This window comes from Homalodisca vitripennis, chromosome 2 (genome assembly GCF_021130785.1).
Source record: "Homalodisca vitripennis isolate AUS2020 chromosome 2, UT_GWSS_2.1, whole genome shotgun sequence".
NCBI classification, from domain to species: Eukaryota; Metazoa; Arthropoda; class Insecta; order Hemiptera; family Cicadellidae; genus Homalodisca; species Homalodisca vitripennis.
The window spans coordinates 75,515,507-75,537,718 of record NC_060208.1 but is presented as its reverse complement, the minus strand read 5'-3'; the positions used below and the strand labels follow the sequence as shown (position 1 = coordinate 75,537,718).

The window sequence follows — 22,212 nt, the reverse complement described above, 5'->3', positions numbered from 1 at the left end:
AGATAAAACAATTATATATTCAATGCTTTGTCATATTTACATTATGTACTATCACCTGAAATCTTTAGTTCTGACTCCAGTTTGATTACTCCAAGCATTTAAATGAACCAATAATAAACATAAATTAGGAATAAAAAAAGCTGCAACATAAGTCAATTATAGGTCACATCTTGTGATTGCTGATGGACATCCACGAAGTTGCACAGGTGTAAGACACACAAAATGTTATATCATACAATGAATTTGTAATCAGAAATAAAATTAGTATAGTTAATTATATAAAATTGGGTTTAATAAAACAATTATTTTGTAATCCCATTTAATGATTAATACAAAAAAGATGTTGGTTAGATCAAGCGTTGATGGCGAAATCTTGGGCTCCCCATCGAATCTGAAACACATGATTTATTATTATTTACACAATATACACTTTAAAGTTTTTACTGTCTATAACAGTTTGTGTAGTGAACTTAAAATATTATGACACCATTTGTCACAGTACCTTGGTGATTCATACTTAACAAGGCAATTCTTATTTTTCTCAAGTTTTACACAAGCCAATACAATGCCAGCATTTACTGTTTGTTCTATAATTTAACCCATTCGTGACTGAATAAATTACTTTTATTTTTGGGCCACAGGACTGGATATTTTCCATGCTTTCGTGTAAGAACAGGTGCACTTTGCATAACACTTACTGTATAACATGCTATGAATATTATAAATTTACCTTAGTTATTCCTTGTTATTATATGAACACAAAATGTTAGTTTTTTTAAAATATACATATATTTACACTATTTACAAATTTTTTATTGTACTTCTTTAGAAGTTGGTTTGAGTGTGAAACACCTCAAAACATGTTTCCAGATGAAGTGGAACATGACACTTTTTACACTGGTACACTGTTTCACTTCTTTTCTCCTGTGAGGCACAAACTTTACATTTTTCTTGAGGGCCTGGCTTTGGTGGTTTGAGGTATCTTTTCAATAAAATGCCCCCAAAACTTTCCTTGAAGGCGCAGTGGGGATTCCCCACAAGCGGGAGGCCTAACCAGCAGTTGATCTGGGAGGTAGCTGCACATTCTGCAGTATTTCTCTGCCAAATTAGTTCTGAATGTTGAGATTGATTGGTTTTTTCCCAGTCATTATATTATGCACTGTTAGACAATTATATATAGCAACATCAAAGAGATAGAAAAAAAATCTTTTTGTATCCTTTTACGGTTCTTCGCATCACTGGGAAGGAGGACAATCTCTGATCTTGTTTATCAACCCCACACATTGATTGGTTATATAATCAACCACAACATTTGGTTTGAGGGTTGATTTTGGGTTAGGCCTACTTCTTTCTCTTTGAGAAACGACATCTACAAAGTCCGGTCGCCTCATGGATAGTAGATAGCATTGTGACATCCTTCCTGTCCTTCCATTTGAGACACAACCATGTTTTGGGTGGAACTAAAGGTAAGCTCTCCTTTTTTTCAACTTCTGTTTTTTCATATCAGCAGGTAAATTTTGCCTGTTGGCCCTGACAGTCCCCAAAGCATATGACTGTCTCTCCAGAAGCTCCTTGAAGAGTTTTGGTGAACTGTACCAGTTGCCATGAACAGTACACGCTCTTGATCCAAAAGATCTGAACATAAGTCCAAGACACTTGTTGTTCACTGACTGAGAACTCTTGACTAAGCCTAGCAGTAGTTTTTCTTTCCCCGTATAGATTTTAAAATTATAACAGTACCCAGATTTTGAATCACATTTACTTTATAGATTGTTATCCCAAACCTGGCTCTTTTTGATGGGTTGAATTGTATCCAAGAAAGCCTTCCCCGAAACATCATCAAACTCTCATCAATACAAATATGTCTATCAGGGGTGAAAAATCTTTTTGAAAACTAGTAAGAGATAATCAACTATGGGCCTGATTTTTCTCAATTTGTCTGTCGGGTTTAGAGACGATGAAAAAATGGAGATACCTTGAAATCAATTTGAACCGGTCCCTTGCCATGGTTTCACCAAATAATGGGCATACACTTTACTCTTCTAGTGGACCAATAGTCACTAATTGTAGACTTTGGATTCTGGGCTATAAGATAACTAAGGCAAAAATATGCCTTTAGTTCATTTACAGAAATGTATTTCCATTTAGACACTCTGTTAATTGTCTCCCTCTCCCAATCCTAGGCTATCACTGGCATATTTGTTCGTTTCATTACATACCTGAGCCCAAAAGGTTTCGTCACAGAAGTAATTGAACACATCTGATTCAGTGCAGTTTTCTCCTAAAAGCCTCGAAATGATAGGATTTATTCCATGATTGCCGGTTAAAACGCATTTTACTAACAGTATTTGGTCCAACACTCCACGCAAAAATCACAAGGCCTGGCCGGTGGGTTTTCGTCACTTTCATTATCACTGCTGTCATCGTTTGTACCATCATACATTTCATTATTTTCATGTATTATGTCATCTTGTTCACTGTCACTTTCCTCATCACCACTTTCATCTAAAACATTAGCAACGTAAAGCCGCAAAATCATCCGAATTTACAAAACACATCATTCCGGTCGCGAGACGCCATCTTGACTGTCTACAAACGAAAGAAAGCTGTTTTGCCAAGATGATTTGAGGCAAATATCAGATGTTTTTCAGCAACGAAGAAGAAGAAAAGCGTAGACAAAAATATTGAGAACAAAATATGCAGCAAATGTGAATGCCTCTGCGATCTATCGGCAATATATTCAACTACGTCGATGTCCGTGTCTAGCGGACGGGCGCTGCCATTTGGGCCGCGCAAAGTGAAGGACGGAAACTGCCCGTCCAACGTCTTGAATGGGTTAAAAATGTGTAAGTTAAATGACTATGTGGAAGACTGGATCAAAAATTAAAACTTAAAGAGTGTTGTGAAAGAATTGTTCACAAAGAGGGTATTGTATAGTGTTTCTTTAAAAAGTAACATCGTTAACTTAAATTGTAATGCTCATTTTAACCCTGCAACTGGATTCAAGCGATTATCGATGCATTGACTACAATTTCAAATAGCACTAAGCTATTTTCACAATAACAATTTTACAATATGATTTCACAGCAACTTTGTTTGAAGTAAAACATAAGGAAATTTAAAGTTAAAGATCAAAGGTTTCATATTACCGAGCACACAAAAATTGCTGTATGTTTGGTAAAACCCCCTGTCGAGAGTTTACGTTCTACACAAACGTAAACTCATTACATTATTCAAAAGAGTGTAATCTTGACTTTCAGCAACATCATTTTAATAGCCAATAAACAAATAAAAATGTTTATACAATAGTTGTTTAGTAAAGTTGCTTTATAAAATCACAAAATGACTAATGTGTCGGAAATAACTTCATTTAATTTTATTATTATTTTAGTTTATCATTGTCTGGAAGTAGTGAAAGTTGTATCAAAACTGAAGAAATGTTTTAGGCAACAGTATCATCACTGAACACGATGGACTAATATTTTATTTTTGTTCTCTTGCACAATCACCAACAGCTTGTAAATAAGAATTACGTATCATCTGGTTGCCATGGTGATATCTCGGTTGATATCACATCATTGTCAATACTAGTGTATGTTTGCTATTTACTTGGATCTTTTAGACTTTTCATTGTTTAGTGTGTATAAATAAATGTTTATATAGTGTTTCATAAATTAGTGAAGTGAAAAATATAAAGGTTTGTGTAAGATTTTAGTGAATTGATAGCAATTTTGTGAAACTTTAGACAGGTAGGCCTATGATCATATAGGTTCAATATTTGTATTGTTGAGTAAATAATTTATCATACATTTCACAATGAATGTTAATTTGGTAGATATGGATGAAGTCTATATGACGGATGAATGATTGCTTAATGAATTGATTGTGCCTGATCCTACTAACTTGGAAAAATATAATAACAATTAAAATGCATTGTACATTTTTTGTAAACTTCTATAAATGTGCTTTATATATAAATAATTTTTGCATGAAAACAACATTGTTACCTAAGAAAGGTTAAAAGCATTTATTTCAGAATTTACTTTTGTAAAAATTTAAAAAAATTGTTTTTTTTCTTTTACACACATTTTAGAAACAGTATTTTAAAACATATACTGTACTAATGTCTTAACACTGTAGTAAAATGGATTCTCTACACTACAGCTGAAAAGAAACAAACAACGAATAGGAAGAGTGGTTCCGGAGGAGGAAAGGAAATTACGCTCGGAAAGGATGAAGAAATATTGGGTGGATAAAAGAAGAAAGACTAGAAAATATAAAGTGACTAAAGTGGTCCAATGTAGGCCATAAAATTATAAATAAATAAAATGGATTGGAACAGAAACAATAAAAAGATGGAGTATTTTATACTCACTGATCTCTTTATAAATCAAAGAAATAGACAGTGATGTTCAATTTCAAAACAAGTAATATTGCCATTTTAGCAGCAAAAACAAATTCTTTAAAATATGTCAATATATTGCATTTAAACATTAATAACTAATACTGTTTCCTCGTGTGGTTCACATAATACCCAGTATGCATGATTTTTTTTTTTTTTTTTTTTTTTTTTTTTTTTTTTTTTTTTTTTTAGAAGAGATTGATCCTTCTATAAAATCTCTTATATTAAAACTTGGGTTTCACCATTTTTATTTAAAATTATAATAAGATTCTTTGGATGTAAAATGTTATGGATTTAAAAATAAACTATAAATGAAATTTTAATCTTCTTGATGTTCAAACTCCCAATGCATTAAACAGTATTTAAGTAATAATACATCAGAGTATGAAAAGATCTGACAGAATGTAATGAAAGAGTTTCCACACAAAAGGACAGCCCTTTCTAAATGGCACAAAACTATTTAAGATCACTCACGTCCTGTGTGCGAGACTTGAGTTTTCGCTCTATAAGTGTCAGGAGAGCTTCTGAGCGCACACTCAGTGAGTCAATCTTCTCCAACAGCTGCTGATAGGGAGATAGTGGTTGAGTACCCATCACCACGTGACCCAGCTTTGAGTCGATCTTTGCATCCAGCCTGGCATTTCGGATCAGGTTCACGATCCAGCACTCCGCCTCATCAGGGCTCATGTTCAGTTTGGATGCCAACATTCTGCAAGACAATAGACCAGTTAGTGATCCACGAAAAGACAGTTTCTTGTAGTCAAATAAAACAATATCAACTGATTCTACAACAAATTATATTTTAACTCAATTGTGAGTCGTGATTCATTGAATAATAAAAATTAAGATACTAAACTGTTTGTTTACAACATTAAAAACACTGTAATATAATTTTGGTCAGTTTAAAAATTAAACAATTAATACAAAAAGATTAAAATTTGAGCTTCGACAAAACATCAGTAATAAACTAACAATTATAGTGATAATGGATAATGTGCACACACTTTTTAGATTATGCCTACTGGTTTTTTCATGTTTAATTTTAAATTTGATGATAATATATATATATATACATATAATATATATATATATATATATATATATATATATATATGTTTGTTTCTTTGCCTAACTGTTGTTGAGCTCCATAGCAGTGTTTCACTTTGTACATAACAATAGTACGATTGGTAGCCAAATAACAGCTACAATTAGTCTTGAGATACCTTAGTAATATCGTTAGTGAAGTCGTCAATTATAAATTTGTTTTGTTAAATACCAGTCATTATTTCATTGGCTGTTACTCACAGCTTTGCACACCATTTTCAAAATCAAAGTCCGTAGCCATACAACATTTTTCAAACATAAGTAGGCATACTTTAGGTACATATTATTTTAGTGATTGTGGTTAGGGGAATCAGAGGTTAAGGAAAATTGAAACTGAATCATATATCTATGTTTTCTGCTTGAAAGTGCATTTATGATTTAAATCAATTATATTTCTAACGCCACAGCTGAGTTTGGCTTGTCCGTATCAAGAAAATATATCTATAGGTCTCAGAAACCCACTGTGGTCGAAAAGCGTCAACATCCGGTCTAAGATATTTCCAGTACAATAGTAGAGTTTGTATTGCTGCCCCAACAGAAAAATACATATATAAACGTAGGGCTCAGAAGTTTATTTGGTCAAAAAACGTTTACTTCGAGCCGGTTAAATTTACTTTTGGTCTAATGTATTTACGATGGCACATTTGAGTTTCCCTTATTGCCCAGATTGAGAAAATATATACATATCCAGTCTTCTAAACCTACTTCGGTCAAAAAGATTATATTTCCGGCTCTGGTAGTTTACTTTTGATTTATGATTTTATCTTAGTGTGATGGAAAAAGTTTATATATGAGTATGTTAAGTATGTGTGTTGTTGAATTTAATGTTTGGCTACTAAACAAAGTATTTTGTAATTTTAAAAAATCTATTTTTTTTGATAACTTTCTAAAGTATTGACAGTTAACAGGTAATATATTTAAAATGTAGTAATTTTGAAAAAAAAAGTTAATTCTCAAAGATTGGGTGTGAAATGCTCTTAGTTAAAAGAAGCTTGAACTTTAATATTCTAGTAATTGTGAGCTGTAAATGTTGAACTAGTAACACACCTCAGAGCATGTGATCATATGGAGTGCATGCTTGCAATACACTCGCTGGCCACTGAAAAAAGGGCAAAGGTTCTACATTTACAACTCACAATAATACCTGTTGGAGGGCGTAGTATTTTGTTGTGACCATTTTGAATGATTTGCATTGTTCTTTTAGTAATCCTACTGAGTCTACTTTTGGCTATGTTGGATTCTTTTTTGCCATTTAGTTATTTGTTTTATACATGGATACTTTGTTGTAACAACTTGATTTACAATTAGGATAGGTACAAAATGCCTCAACTAGACTCAAATAGATTAGCATTAACATTTCTCTAGTACACAAAATTACAAAGAAGTCCTTTTTTGTTTTGAGAAATGTCCTGACACACACACACACGCACACACACACACATGCATGCGCACACAAGCACACTACCCTGATTCTGTAAATTTTCATCACATTTCTACCTACTATAGCAAAATTTAAGTTCAACCATGCCAATTATTTGAAAAGTCTTGTTTTATTTACTTCTTTCCCATGGACGCAACTTATAATTCAGTCTTGTTCAAAGTTGTACCAAAAGCTTTTCTATAAACTCACTGTATGCTGATGCACTGATGGATGCGGCAGAATGTTTCAAATATCATGAGTCTGGCATTCTCAATGAAATCTTCAAGACAAGCGATGAGGAAGAAGTCGTTGTAGAGGACTGTCTGACACTCGTGCAGCTTTAGTCTCGCACTCTCAAAGTCAAAATTGACATAAAGGTGCTCCAAGAACTCAGTTATTGGGTCTTTATACGTGTATGATTCCTAGAAAGAAATATTTGGGGTAAATAAAATAAATTTCCATTTGAGGAACTTATGGTAATTTACATTATACAATAATTATAAAATCTGTCCATCCAAGTTAATTTGTGGACTGTTGCACAGATAGACACTCAGAATTAGCTTAGTAAACATTTTGGTACTATTTAAAAAATGCAAGCTCTTTATATTTATTTCTTTTTTAAATGTTTAAGTGAAATTGGACCCATTAAAAAATTCATCATTCTAACATTCAGGAAGAATTTAACTATAAGTGCTAAGTTGTTAGGGATGTAGTAACTTTGACGACTACCATAACATATACAGACAAAAACGTTTACTTGAGATGTATTTCTAACAGTACATCTTATAATTTTGGACTGCATTTCTTGTTTCTAAAGGCAATAGTTTGAACAATGTCTGCGGAAAAAAGTGCTGTTTGTAACGTTTTGATAAAAAGAATTTCATAAAATACAAAATATTACAAGGTATTTATGATTAAATAGGGCAGAAAGTTAAATTTTAACGTGAGTACTGATAAGAAAGAGAGAGCAGGTTTCCCTTTAACAGATTGGGAGGATATTCCTTTTTTCCCATAGAGATATTAAAACGAACACACAGATGAGATATTTCATGTCCACTGGGGTTTTTGTCAACCGCACAGAGCTTGAAGTATGCAGTGTTGCCAAATTGCAGGAACAGAGAGGTGGTTATCCTACCAGTGGTTAGCCAAATCTGGAGGGCTATACAACCACATTAGATAATTTCTTTGTTTAACCCACTTCTTCCCTTGCAGACTTCATAAGGAACTAGAAACTTGAACTATATATATATATATATATATATATATATATAATGCATTATGTGTGTTAATATATAGTATGATAAGTCATACAACGGCAGTTGCCAGGTAGTGGAGGACGTGGGGATACATAGTCCATGTAGAATGTGAGAAAGTTATAATCAAAACTGACCTGTTGTATAACTTTGACTAAATCCTTGAGAGCACTTCTGCGTGGCCGGTTAATGATAACAGCTGTTGCCAGGTAGCGCAGGATGTGGGGGCACATAGTCTGTATAGCATTTAGGTAACTGAAACAGAATGTAAAGTTGAAATATTTTTGACGCAAAAAAAATAAAAATATGATATTAAACAAGGCTATAATAACTGTACATCACGATTGCTCTTTAATCCACCAGATTACCTGATTTTTAGGATTACTTCCTCTCATCAGTATCTTAAACGTAATTGAAACTTAAATAATATAAGTTAAAATCATTTAGATGTCAACATACACAGTGTACACTAGGATGATATTTATAACAGAAGTACACACATGAATCATAATATAAAATTTTACTTTGAACCATTATGGACATAAGCATCAAAAAATTGTACAGAATTTCAGATTCTAGGAGTCACTTACAGATAAAATAAAAACTTTTATAAAGAATTATATTTTTTACCCAATACCATTCAGCAATAAACTTATTGATCCTTGTGATCTCTAAGGGGAAAAGAGAAACTCAATAAAGTAATTACAGAGAGAATGTCAGAGACAAAAAAATAATTATTGGTTTATAAAACATAAGCAAAATATTACTTATATAATTATGGTAATTTCATTATCTATCTATGATTTTTCATACAGAAAGTTCGACAATAACATGTTTTTATTGATTGGTAAGTTGTAATATTGTGAAACCGTGACTTCCAAACTTATTTTAAGCACTTTTGTTGATTTTATTCATTAATTTTTAACACAAGATTTTTAAAATGTTGGAATCGAGTGAATAAAGCTACAGCATCAATAATTGTCAATACCTCGATATTGCTAGGAATCGTGGTACGAAAGAATCACAATGTACCCATCTGTACAAGAAATGTTTACATAAAGTTTGAAAGTCAGTAATGTTTTAAATAATTTAATACTATATTTATTTGAATTATCCATATTATATGGTTAGAAAATTTTACTACAGCAAAAACCAGAAAATCAGAAATAAAGTTCTTGGAAATGACTTAAGAAGTACCCCAGTTCCATACCCTTGTATCAAGAAGCTATAGAAAGAACCAGTAGTTTGGGCAAGTGGCAAAACTAATACTATTTTTACAGCACTCAAAATATTTATTGCAGAGGCTGTCAATGAAGGACAACACCCACATTGCCGCCGCTTCCACACCTTATCTAGGTGATTGTCGACCTTCCTAACTCTGCTTGCAGCAGAAAACCCTGACTTCCCATTATTGCTTTGTTTTCATCTTACAGTAATAAGATCAGTATTGTTTATTCCTGCCCATATTTTATTGAGTGCATACTGTACCTGTAATTATTTCATTGTTATTGAAGTGGATCTTTACCAAGTTTAATTTTTTTGAGAGTGATATTAGCCAAACAGAAAAGAATAATTAATGCTAACTACGAAACGAAAATAAGCTAACTACAAGGGTGCAAAACTGTGATCCTGCGGAATACTGACTTGGGCTTGTAAAGGAGCATGTCAATGATGAGGTCACGTCCCTTGGTGTGGTTGAAGAACACGAACAGGCTCCAGTGGATGAGCCAGGTGCGCTGTGTCAGCAGCTGAAGGGAAGAACCAAAACTGTTGCAGTCGATGAAGTCTCTTAGTCGGTTAAGCTCCTCCAATGCACTGTCCCATTGCTGCAGCAGGATTTCTGAAGCTAACTTACCCCACAGGACGTTCAGGTAATTCTGTACACATCAAATTACTAGATTAAGAAAAAGTAAAGTTGATACAATATATAAAATTTAATACACTCCTAACTGCCACTGATGGAGCAATAGTATTACATAAGTGTGCCAAGTTGTTACAGTCTCAGAGCCAATGTTGTGACAGCCGTGAAATGGTTTTGTCTGGCCACTGCAGCACAAAGTTATGTTCAATTTGTGACACAGTATTCATTGTGTTTTACACCCTACCACAACTTCATTCAAGCTATGTCGAAGACAACCTATTCTCATAGAGAAGTATTTGTTACTGTCACAGTTTGTTTGGAATTCCTGTTCACTTCACTGCAACGGTTAGTTCCACAATTTGCAAAATCACAACAGTTTCAAGTGAAACTCTAATTTTTTGTTTCAATTCGTAACATTGGAGCTGTAAAGCGCTGCATTAAGGCAATGTCATTTATACTGGTCCACCTGCACAATATAAACACTACCCTGCTTCAATATGATATTAATTAGTACAGGCAATTGCTTACAATACTATTCAGATGTGAAGCCTAAAACAACAAAACTATTGTGATCAATTACCAACAAATAACAACAACAATAAGATACCAAAAATGAGATTAGATATGGAAGAATACCTACGAGTATTATAAGCTTTATTCAAAAATAAATCCTTTAAGTCTAATGAAAGATGTGGTGTTTAAGGTTCATTGCTTTCAAAAAGAAGCAGGACAATATTAATGACACATAGGATTGAATGAGATTATTAACATAATGGAACATGCGTTATTTCTCGTACAAACAGACATTTGAATACAGCTGAAGGCCTGGTTTGGCTAACAAAAGTAGGTGATTACATTATGTGCATGCATTCACAGCTTTGCTCATGACGGTAAGGTGGTGTTATAACAGTGTTTTAATACTATTTCCTAAAACAAACTATAAACAAAGTGTTTCCAATGCATTATATTTTTTTGATTCATCATTGGCACAATCTGGAATAAATGTTATAGGTTAAAATTATCTTAATTTGCATTACAATACTGATCAGACAGTGTACTTAATTTAAAAAATTAAATCTTATGCTTTAAAAAAATGTTAAAATTTTTTTTAGCCTTTCTAATGAACTTCAGCTGAAATATCAAAGAAGGTTTAAAAGTGTCAACAGCGGTTTAATGTTAGTTAAATTTGCATTGTAAAACATAAATATTTTAACTGCCTTTTCAAATTCTTAAGTTTTCCAGAAAAACTGTTCTTTTTATAAACCTTCTTTGGACTTCTACCAATATTAAAAAAAAAAATAGCCAAATTAGTCCAGCCGTTCTCAAGATTAGCGTTTAGCAATACATTTAGCGACTTATTTTTATTTAAGATATTTGTGGAAATCGCTCACCTTGTCTGTTGTGGGCATGACATTGATGTAGAAGTAAAGGAGGGTGGAAGTGACTGAATAGTTTCCACACTCGTATCTGAACTTGGCCAACTTGTACAGACTTTCCATCATTTCTGGTTTCAACTGTAATACACAAAAAGTTAATATTAATAATAATGACCCTCTCCTTCAGTGAATTGGAGAAATAACAAAAAACCGCGAGTAAATAATTTACAAGAACCACAATGCACATTCTATTGGGAGTTATCACATTAGTGATGTTTATTTTTGAACTCAAAATCCGCTCTTGAAGAATCTGGATCATTTGGAAACCACTAAAAGACTAGATTAAATTATCTTTGAAATTATAATAGTTTTGTGTGAGTAAATCTTAAAAAAGGAATCTTCTGTAATAAAAATTACTTCTTCAGTGTTTAAACTAAAATAACAGGAATACTTTGTCTTTAGTTCCTGTTTTTGAACATATGAGTAGATAGGGAAAAATTATGACAGTGTTATTAATTGCTAAATAACCTTCCTCCAGTCAATAAAGAGCAAATCAATTACTAAAAATAGAATACTTATAAACTTTAAACCAAAACATTTTCGATTGGTTTTAGAGCAAATGCTTTATATTTGACAAAACACCAAACGAGCAGTAACATCATGATTACATCATTACTTAGGACCTTAAAGTTTTGTGTACCTTAGTTTATGCAAGACACTTACACCATACTCATTCTGGAGGAAATGGGTTATACTCTTGGAGTCTCTCATTCCATCCAGACTCTTGCTAGCCTCCTCATTGTTCATAATGTTGATGACCACCTGCGCCTCACTCTGGAGTTGCTGCAGCTGCTCCAACACGTGTTCTCTCTTCTTCTGTAGTGCATTTATTGGCTGCAACAACAGAGTACAATGTGGTTAGAGAAAAGGAAAAACTTATAATAATTAGTGAAACAATTTTATCTAGAATAAATTGATTTAAAAAAATAAAAAACCAATAATAGTAAAAAGTATGTTTGTCTATTCCATTACACAATTATATTGGATTTAGAAAATTAATTTTACAAACTAAGATATTATATTTTTTTCTGACACCATAAATATCTTTAACAAAATTTCCAACATTTTAAAAAATAAAACCCTTGATCAGCTAAACTTGAAAAATTGTTTAAATCAGTTAGCATATGCCTCTCTGAGTCTTAACACACAATTTAAACAAAATGTTTCACCTTGGAATTTTCTTCCGTAAAGAATTATATGGAAAGCAAGGAAATATATACAAGGCTGCTGCAAGCTGCATATTATACTGTGGTAGAATCACACACATGGTAAGACTTGGTTATATGGGGAAAGGGACGTTACAATAGAACCTTGACCAGATACGGGTTCTCCAGAATAAAAAGGAAACTGGACTCGGGCCAACTTCATTCCAAATTCAAATTTCTGAGTGACTGTCATTAGCCCTTACCCAGTAGTCATTTATAAAGACCAGACAGAGTCCACGAGAGGAGAAAATGTTTTCTTCTATAAGATAAGAAGAGTAGTGGACTACATTTTTCAGTGCACCAAATACTATCCCCCTCCATTATAACACAAAATCCTTATATATTGCTCATACAACTCACTACCACTGAGCCTGAAGACTCTCAAAATCCGAGAATTAGAACAAAACCCTCAATATCAACTAGTGGCATGACTGTTTTATTTAATAGAGAAATATTTCAGAAGTCTCTTCGATTTTGTAAGGCACATCAAAGATATTGGGCGAACTGAATTAAAAGTAGAATCCTATTTGCTTTATTATGCTGATTTTTAAGCCATTACTTCACCTACAGTGAATAAAAATTAAAGTTAAAACCAAAAGATAGAACTTGTTCCACATTTCCCGGACCTCATAGTACTTGATCTTGATTCATGTGAATAAAACTACCTTCTGTAGCAATTGTATAATCTGTTTTAATTTGGACATAATAAAACACATGGTATGTGTTTTATTTATTTAATACATATATTAAGTTGTCACATACATATTTAATTTGGTATGTGACAATTCAATTGTTTACCCACATGATCTAAACATCCAAAAGTCACATTATTGTGATTTGTTTACATTATCTGTTTGATTTAGAAACTCATGTACTGTTACTCTCATTTGCTTTTCCTACATCAAATTCTAGTTTATTACATAGTTAAATTTTATTTTATCTTTTCATAGTACAATATTATACAGTCTACTAACTTTAATAACAATATTGTCAAAAGGTGACTTGAGCGTTGCATCTCAACAGGCAATCGAGTCTTACACGTATTTTATCGTACAGTTCAGGAATAAAGTAAGAGTTCACAAAGTACAGTACATAACTACTATGGTTTAGTAGATGTTATAAAAGTAACAACTACTATCTGTTCTGAACAGCTTGTAATAGTAACTACCTCGTGATAGCAATTGTTTATTCACTTCATTTCAATAAAATGCTATTACTTCTTAGTAGTTGCTGTTACTATTTACTTCTTTTTCTTCACTTCATCCATTTACTATGTGTATTATTTTGTAACTTTTAGGGTGGTAAAAATGCCAAAAATTCCCTTTAAAAAATAAATTAGACATTTTAAAAATTGCCATATGAACCATGAAAAAAATCAACAAAACTAAAAACATTTTAACTTTCATGCAGCTTTAGGCATAACTTCACATAACATAAACTTTACTACGTACTCAAAAAAATTTTTTTTAAAATTATTTAGAGAGGGGGATCAAAGAAATTTTTACCCCAGTGACATTTGTTGAAAAATCTCTAAATCAATGAAAATAATAGCCATGTGGACGGTAATTAAGTTTGATTGTGGCCTTAATGATCAATTTAACTTACAAACATAATCCTTAATTTGGCTGACCTCTGAATATATTGGACACCTCACAAAGGTCTGAAGGCAAAGTCACAAAAAAAGCCACAGGTTGGATCAACTTATAAATAGTTGCTTTACATGTAAGTTGCAGCAAACAATTGCAACTTAATCATAAATAATGAAGAGTATTGGGTATTAAATAGCCTAGACACTTACCTCTGACTCTTCTTCACTCAACTTCAACTGTTGGCGAATCTCAAGAATGTAGTCAACCATGTTAGTCTTATTTAGAATGCTTAGCTTTGTCTGAAGAATCTCATTTTCATTATAAATCTGAAAACAAAGTTAACAATATTAATTACAGTAACCAAAGCATAAATGTATTTTTACAATTGGGAAGGAAAATTATTATTTATTTTGGTGAAGTTATAACCATAGATTAGTCTTCATTTTCGTGAATTAAAAAAAATTAAAACTAATTTAAAAGTATAATGAGATGTACGAGGTGTGTCCAAAAAAGTATCCGACCTGACCTCTGGCATGAACCGACGTTACTCGGTGGCAACGGCAATCTGGTCCCCTTCAAAGTACTCCCCACCACAAGCCAACTACCTTATTCCAATGCTCCTCCCACTTCCGGAAACACTCCTTAAGTTCATTTTGCGGAATGGCTAAAAGGTTCTTGGTCGCATTTTGTTTTATTTGTTCAACATCGTCAAATCTTTTTCCTGTCAAAGGAATTCTTAATTTCGGAAATAGCCAGAAGTCACAAGGAGCTATGTCAGGACTGTAGGGAGGCTGTCGTAGTTGGTTGAAGTCGTGTTTGACCAAAAAACGCTGAATAAGATTTGAGGAATGAGTCGTAGTGCAGGATCCAGTCACGGCTTGCCCACAGTTCAGGTCATTTCCTTCGCATTGCATCTCGTAGCCGCCTTAGGACCTCAAGATAATACTCCTTATTCACTGTCTGGCCTCTTGGAGCATATTCCTGATGAACAACGCCGTCCTGGTAAAAAACAACTGTCAGAATTGTCTTGACATTGCTTCGACTTTGTCTTGCTTTTTTTGGCCATTGCTCTTCGCGGGTTTTCCACTGTGAAGATTGAGCCTTTTTTTCAGGGTCGTAGCCATAAACCCATGACATCACTAGTAATAACTTTTTTAAATAGCCTTGAGTTACTTTTTATCAAATCCAGATTGTCCTGTGCAATTTCAAGTCGACAGTTCTTTTAGTTTTCTGTCAGCAGCCGAGGAACAAATTTTGCTGAAACACGGTTCATTTTTAAATCTTCGTGTAAAATTTTAGAAACTGGCGATTTTGGTATTCCTAAATCTTCTTCCAGCTCTCGGACAGTCAATCGACCGTTTTCATTAATTGCTGCACGAACACGTTCAACATTTTCAGCGTTTCTGGCCGTTGAAGGCCTGCCAGATCGGTCATCACTCTCCACTGATATGCGTTCATTTTTAAACCACCTAAACCACTCTTTTATTTGTGTATCGCCCATAGACACGTCACCATAAGCTTTCCTTATCATAGTAATCGTCTCTGATGCTGAATGGCCAAGTTTTTGGCAAAATTTAATGCAAATGCGCTGCTCAACACGTTCAGTCATATTGAAATGTGACGCACACACACGGCAGTACTGTACGGAACAGAGCGCTGTGACTCACTGAGTGACCAGATCATATTCAATGCCTAATATGGGAAGGAGTAGGCTCGCCTCTCCCCTCCAATAACCGGTTCGAGCCGGTCGGTTACGCCGCGGCCGCCTACTGGTCGGCGGTTGGATACTTTTTGGACAGACCTCGTATTGTATGTTACAAAAAAAAAAACACAGCGCTCAAAATCCTGTTATTTTTAAAATCATCCACCACTACTATTAAACTTTAAAAAACCAAACAAAAATAGAAATTTGTTCTACTCTATAATGGATGCATTCCAAGTTATGCACCAATTGCTCATAACCCAGGTCTAGATGATTATTGATGGTGGTTCCACAGGATTTGGATCTCTTTTCAAAAAGGTGGAATCTCTGTAACTATTTGTACATCCTCAGGCTATCGATATCTCATTCTAAAAAAAATCTCTGTTATTGCAATGCCAGAGTATGGCACAAATACAGATTGTTGAGAAAGATCTTCCACTCCATATCACATTTGCACGTTGTGGACCCTCTCAATCCCTATTGTACACCTTCTGAGTGGTTTGTGCCTTTTAAGTTAACTCATAACAGTTCTGTGTTGCGATTCGCATACTGTCTACTTAGTAGCGTGATGTCAAATGGCAGTAATTACTATCAGTTACTGAACGATATTCTACTCCTCTGTTTGAGAGCCATAGTGATAAGATTATTAGACTTAACAAGAGCAATGATTTTACTATAAATATTGAAAAATGGCAATATTAAAAAGTTGTCAGCACCCGTAGTGGCTGCTCCTACTTTGTACACAATTTTATTAAAAATAGGCAATATTTAATTAGTCATCAGAGCCTGCTCGTACCCTGTCTAAAGTAACCAGACCTGTTCAGCAATATAGACTAAACGTAATATAAAAAAGTAATTTGGGTACTTTGGGATTATACCGACCACACCCAGACATGAATCGTTATTTGACATTTTGCTTCTACTAATTACTAGATTAGCGTAGAACAATATTTCGTCAATATAAAACAGGAATTGTCTTATCGCAAACCCCTCCCCATCCTCAGACAGAGGTAAAAGTCGAGCGGTCTAGTTGATAACGTGATTGCAGAGTCTCGCCGCCTGTTCAGCTGATGCGTCGCTTTGTTGTACTTCCGTGTTTTACCCCTACATTTCTCCAAACACAAAAATCCAACAAAAACTAAACTCTTTATTGAAAAAAACACAAAAAACTTTTATTCTTGATCATACTCCGCCACCGAAAATGCGAGTGCCTCCGGCCAAAGGTGCTGCCGAAGCCCGCGCTGATGTCGACGAAAGAAAAACATCCCTCGAGATAGTACCTATAAGTAAAATATCAAATTCTAGAGGGGCTGATCAGAAATATAAATTGAATTGTAATAGAAAGGCAATTATGTACCTGCAAAAAACTTAAATAATTATGTGATGCCGCGCGGCCTGCCGTAATCGGGATTCTCGAGAAAGATAAGATAACAGCGACAACAATACCGATCACAATACCTGGAAATGCTTGTAAGTTTGTAATTTTGTAATTAAAGAGTTGTTTTTTCGTCCTATCATGTTTGTTTCTATAAATTTATATTTTTGTGTTCTTCATACTGGTGTGGTCGGTATAATCCCAAAGTACCGTAATTTGTTCTAAAGAAGAAAGGTACACCTTATATAGGGTGCTGCTTTGTTCACGTCCACGAAACAGTAATTAAAAAATATTAAGTAAATTCACACACACTATCAAATGTTAAAAAAATCTTAATGCATAAAACCAGATGTATTATATCTCATAATGTAGTGAATATTGTGAACTTTCACGTGATATATGTGTCATCCTTGAGACTTTTTGTATTTGTGAGAATAACAAAGTTCAAACCATCTACCTGCAAAAAACTTAAAAAATACAAACTCATTGGTAACCTAATAAAAAAAGTATCAGCACATAAAACCAGATGTATTATATGTTATAATGTAGTGAATATTGTGTAATGTCATGTGATATATGTGTCATCCTGGAGCCATTTTTATATTTTTGTGGAAAACTTAAAAAGTTTGAACCGTCTACAAGCAAAATCTAAGAATACGAATTCATTGGTAGCTCAATAAAACTTTTCTCAGTGCATAAAACCACATGTATTTTATGTCATTTTGTAGTATATATTACATACTTTTACGTGATGTGTGTATCTTTATGGAGTGGTTTTGTATCTTTGAGGAAAAAGTAAAGTTTGAACCGTCTACGTGCAAATCTGTAAATCTTAGTTATCATTTTCAAATCTGAATATATATATATATATATAGATTAATGTTTTTATATTCGATAGTTTCGATATTTCTTATGGATAGTTGATTCGATTTTTGTAATAGCCAATTATTATACTGCAGCCAAAATAAATATTCACTTAATATACTACTTGTGTGTCAGAACTACTTGAGGGCCAACTTGCCTAAATAAGGAAAATTCAGGGTGAGGAAACATAAAATAAAGAAGTTATGGTAAAAAGAAGTCTACAGTACAATAAGCAGCCACCAACACAATCGAATAACACTTGAATGACCGAACTATCAATTAGAACGATTTTAATGCTGTCAGACATGTTTAGCCTGTTAAGTAATAGTTGTAAGTACTATGCTGCTCAAACTTATTATAGAGTTGTGTTATTTTCTATAGCTAAAATGTGTCTATTTCTTTTACATATAAAGATATTGCTTCGCTATAGCCTAATACAATCTTAAAAGTCTATATCTTAATTCAGTTCAACATTATTGTTCCAAATTAATTCAAACTTAGTTAAATCATGTGTATGGTATTTGAGTAATAGGAACAGGAATTACTTTTGTTTGTCAATGACCTATTACAAAATAACGAGTTGAAGTATTACATTCCAGGGGGAGACTTTAATAAGCGGCCTACACTCATTATTCGATTGCTGTTATCGAACAATTCGATATACTATCCGACTTCGATATCTAAAAATCACATACAATAAGAGTTATAAATAACCGTAACAAGAAGAATCTTGTAAATTACAATTTAAAAACATAAATTTAACAATAACATTTGAAAACAAAAATCAACTATGGCCTAGACTTAGATATCAAAGAAACCTTACAATTTTGCAACTTGCCCAGCTTGATATCAATGAGTTAACACTTTTGTGAAGAATTCTCCCCATGGGTTACCAGGAGCCAATTCCAGATGTTGAAACCGCTTAAACAATCACTTATGACAAATATCTCACATATTTTCCTCATATTCATCACTATTTTCAAAGTTTACAAATATTAGTTATTTCTTGCTGTTTATTGTTTATATTAACCCTTTAAGCGTCATGAAAAATTAGACCTGATCTTTGATAAAGTTACAATTTTTTTAAATTTCCAATGTGTAAAGTTAAATTTATTTTCGTTTCTGTATGTCAAAATAGAGTTATTTAACGGTAAATAAAATTTGTTTAGCCCTTTTTGGATTTCCTAGGCTAATTTTTAACTTTTGAGAATATCGTAGAATAGCAGTGTAGTTGTCACTAATATTTTTATAATTTATTCAGTAAGTATGGGAATGAAACACAGTTTTATAGATAAACGTATACTATATTACAAACCAATAAAATTAGAAAAATACAAAAGTAGACAAAGAGTGTTCATTAGGTGGCGGGCTGTCACAACTGACATTCCGCACGTCTCCCGCAAGCCACTGTTATCGCGTGGACTTTGAACCTTCTTATCGCTCGGCAACCTGTAGGACAGCCTTGTGGGGCTTGAATTATGTTTCTTGCTTTGTGATGACATCCTTATGACCGTAGTAAAATATTAAAAAGTTTGGGATTGACCAAGTAATTGCTCAGAATTACCAAATCTTCAAATTCCGAATCGTCTGGATTCGCCATTCACACGAATAATGGTAACAAACACTAAATAAATACTGGAAACTGCTGTATATAATATGAATAATTTACTTTAAAAAAAATAAGACACAACAGAAAATTAGCAATAACCGAAATACATATGCGTGTACCGGACGCTTCTCACTAACAACTAGCTAGATGCCTTGACGGGAGCTCCCGTCAATGACTTTGTGAAAGGCGCGGGGCCACGCTCGCTAGACAGTGTTTGGCCAATTAGAAGCAACTGCCACTCCCATTGTAACAGAATTCGAGGCAGGGAAACCCTTCTGTATGTCGCATGACTACTAGAACCATCTAGCAGCAAAATATTCAACTATCATAGCAGTAAGAAATAAAGAATGCAAAAACGCGGATCCACGGCAATAACGTTTAGAACTTGTAGTGGCCCTCTGCGGATCCGCGTCAATAACGCTGGAAAGGTTAAAATTACTATAACTAATAAGTTGAAATCATATGCTAAGTGAAATCAATTGTAATATTGAATTATTCCTTCGGATAAAAACAATCGAACCATTCAATAATAGCAATTAAATAAAGAGTGTAGGACGCTTATTAAAGTCTACCCCATTCCAGTAACTTGTAAGCGTGGTAAAATGATCTTATGTCGGAGAAGTAGGACGATCTAGGACATGATATGAAGTCGAAAAAAAAGTACAGAATAGAAATGCCTGTGGGTATTAGTGCAGGCTTAAGAGGCACAGGGCAGGGTCCAATAAGCGGACCCGGTTTTTTATATCGAAGAATATAATCATCGATACCTAATATTCGCATATCGAATCATAGACTATCAATCGATATAAAAGTAATAACAATCATATGTTTTAAAATTAAAATGTGAATTTAATGATGTAAAAAAAAACCTTTATCATTACCTTCTTTTTTTCATCTGAAGACGACCATGTTAGCTCCTCTGACAGTTACATTTGTTACCTTTCCACAAATATCACATAATGGATTCTTAGGTACTAACCCAACATTCTGAAGCCATAAAAAACATGTTTTATCGTCTTTTAAAGCAATTTCGTGAAGCTTCCTAAGATTGACAGCCATTTTTAATACACAATGTTACTTATGTGAAATTTAAAATATTACCTTAATTGTATTATTTAAAAGTGTTTACAGCTGTTCATATAGATTATTTAAGTTAATTGTTAAAAATAATTAATCAGTATCGATTGATTATATCGATGGTTATGATTAAGTAATATCGTTTGCCAATTTTCGATATAAAAAACCGGGTCCGCTTATTGGACCCTACCCGAGGCGCATTCGCACCACTCCACACTTCTGGAAAAAAAAGAAAAGCATCCCTTGAGATAATACCCAAATTCAAGGTCAGATCACGTCAACACTTATCTTCAACTTTGGTACTACTAGAAACATATTTACTATAACCTATTATAAACATACTTATACCGAATATATTCAAAATACCTATAACACAAATATATTTGACATTTTGTTTTCAGTATTTAGTCATAAATATCAAGGCTTCGATAGGCTACTCATGAATATCAATGTTTTGATAATCATGATTCGATTGTGGTGGTGGCTGCTTATTATTATATTGCTGTAAATTAAAAAATTATGGTGGTTAAATTTAGAAAGTTCTAGAGGTAGCCTACACTATTCAGTTTTTGGTCAAGGTGCCCTAGATTAGGCCTGACAATAAGTGTGTATAGGCTATCTCCATGATTTTTGGTAGATAGGCCTAGTCATAATTCTCAAATAATGGTTGAGTTAACAGTATATGCATAACATAACAGTATATGAAGAACATATGCATAAACAAAATCTATCACTTATAAGTGTTTTCAGTTGTTCTAAAATGATTATAAAACCATATTGTTCTAATATAACCTAAAACTAACCTTTTTAGCAGATAAAAATTCGAGTAGTGGAAAAACTAAATGGCGATCCAAGTATGGCGCTAGTGAACTTGTTAAGTCAAATTTTGCCATACTTAAATTAGAACAGTACTTGCTAATGGTTAATATATGATTGCGGTTTTAAAAGTCAACAATATGTCACTCTTCTAACTACACCGCACGACGTGCATTTGGAAACCATTAATAAGAAGAAGAAGAAGAAGAATGAAGAGAAGGCAAAGAGAATTCTTCAATGTACAGTTCGAGGACTTTAGCTGTGCGCGTGACCTGGAGTGTGTGGTGATGGGCGGGAGGGGTGGCGGGGTAGCATTATGCGCTGCGTCCCGAAAACATTTCCTTTGACTCATGGTTAAAAACCCTCCTTTCAGGAATCGTATTGGCCCAAATAACTACTCATCGCACTTGCCACAATCAGTCTGTTTTGTGACAGTGCAGAGTGTAGCTTGTGCTTCGCTTTTACCGATAATGTCTGTTGAGTTAAAGTCAAAAAAAGT

General features: G+C 33.5%; 1 protein-coding gene across 1 annotated transcript; it reads right to left on the bottom strand.

The window, feature by feature from the left end:
- Window positions 1-305: 305 nt before the first annotated feature.
- On the bottom strand, window positions 306-21,918 carry LOC124354197 (eukaryotic translation initiation factor 3 subunit E). Its single transcript, XM_046804477.1, has 9 exons — window positions 21,701-21,918; window positions 14,480-14,596; window positions 12,140-12,310; window positions 11,432-11,554; window positions 9,824-10,056; window positions 8,317-8,434; window positions 7,137-7,348; window positions 4,877-5,111; window positions 306-391 (listed from the first exon to the last, which is right to left on the bottom strand). Exons 1-9 carry the CDS (start codon window positions 21,788-21,790, stop codon window positions 353-355), a joined length of 1,338 nt encoding a protein of 445 aa, XP_046660433.1. The 5' UTR covers window positions 21,791-21,918; the 3' UTR covers window positions 306-352.
- Between the last annotated feature and the right edge of the window lie 294 nt (window positions 21,919-22,212).

Coding starts and splice junctions, on each gene's coding strand:
- LOC124354197 (XM_046804477.1), bottom strand. CDS start 21,790: ATGGCAAAATTTGACTTAACAAGTTCACTAGCGCCATACTTGGATCGC. Junction 11,555..12,139: donor TCCTCCAGAATGAGTATGGT/GTAAGTGTCTTG, acceptor TGTGTATTACAG/TTGAAACCAGAAATGATGGA. Junction 5,112..7,136: donor CATCAGTGCATCAGCATACA/GTGAGTTTATAG, acceptor ATTGTCTTGCAG/AATGTTGGCATCCAAACTGA.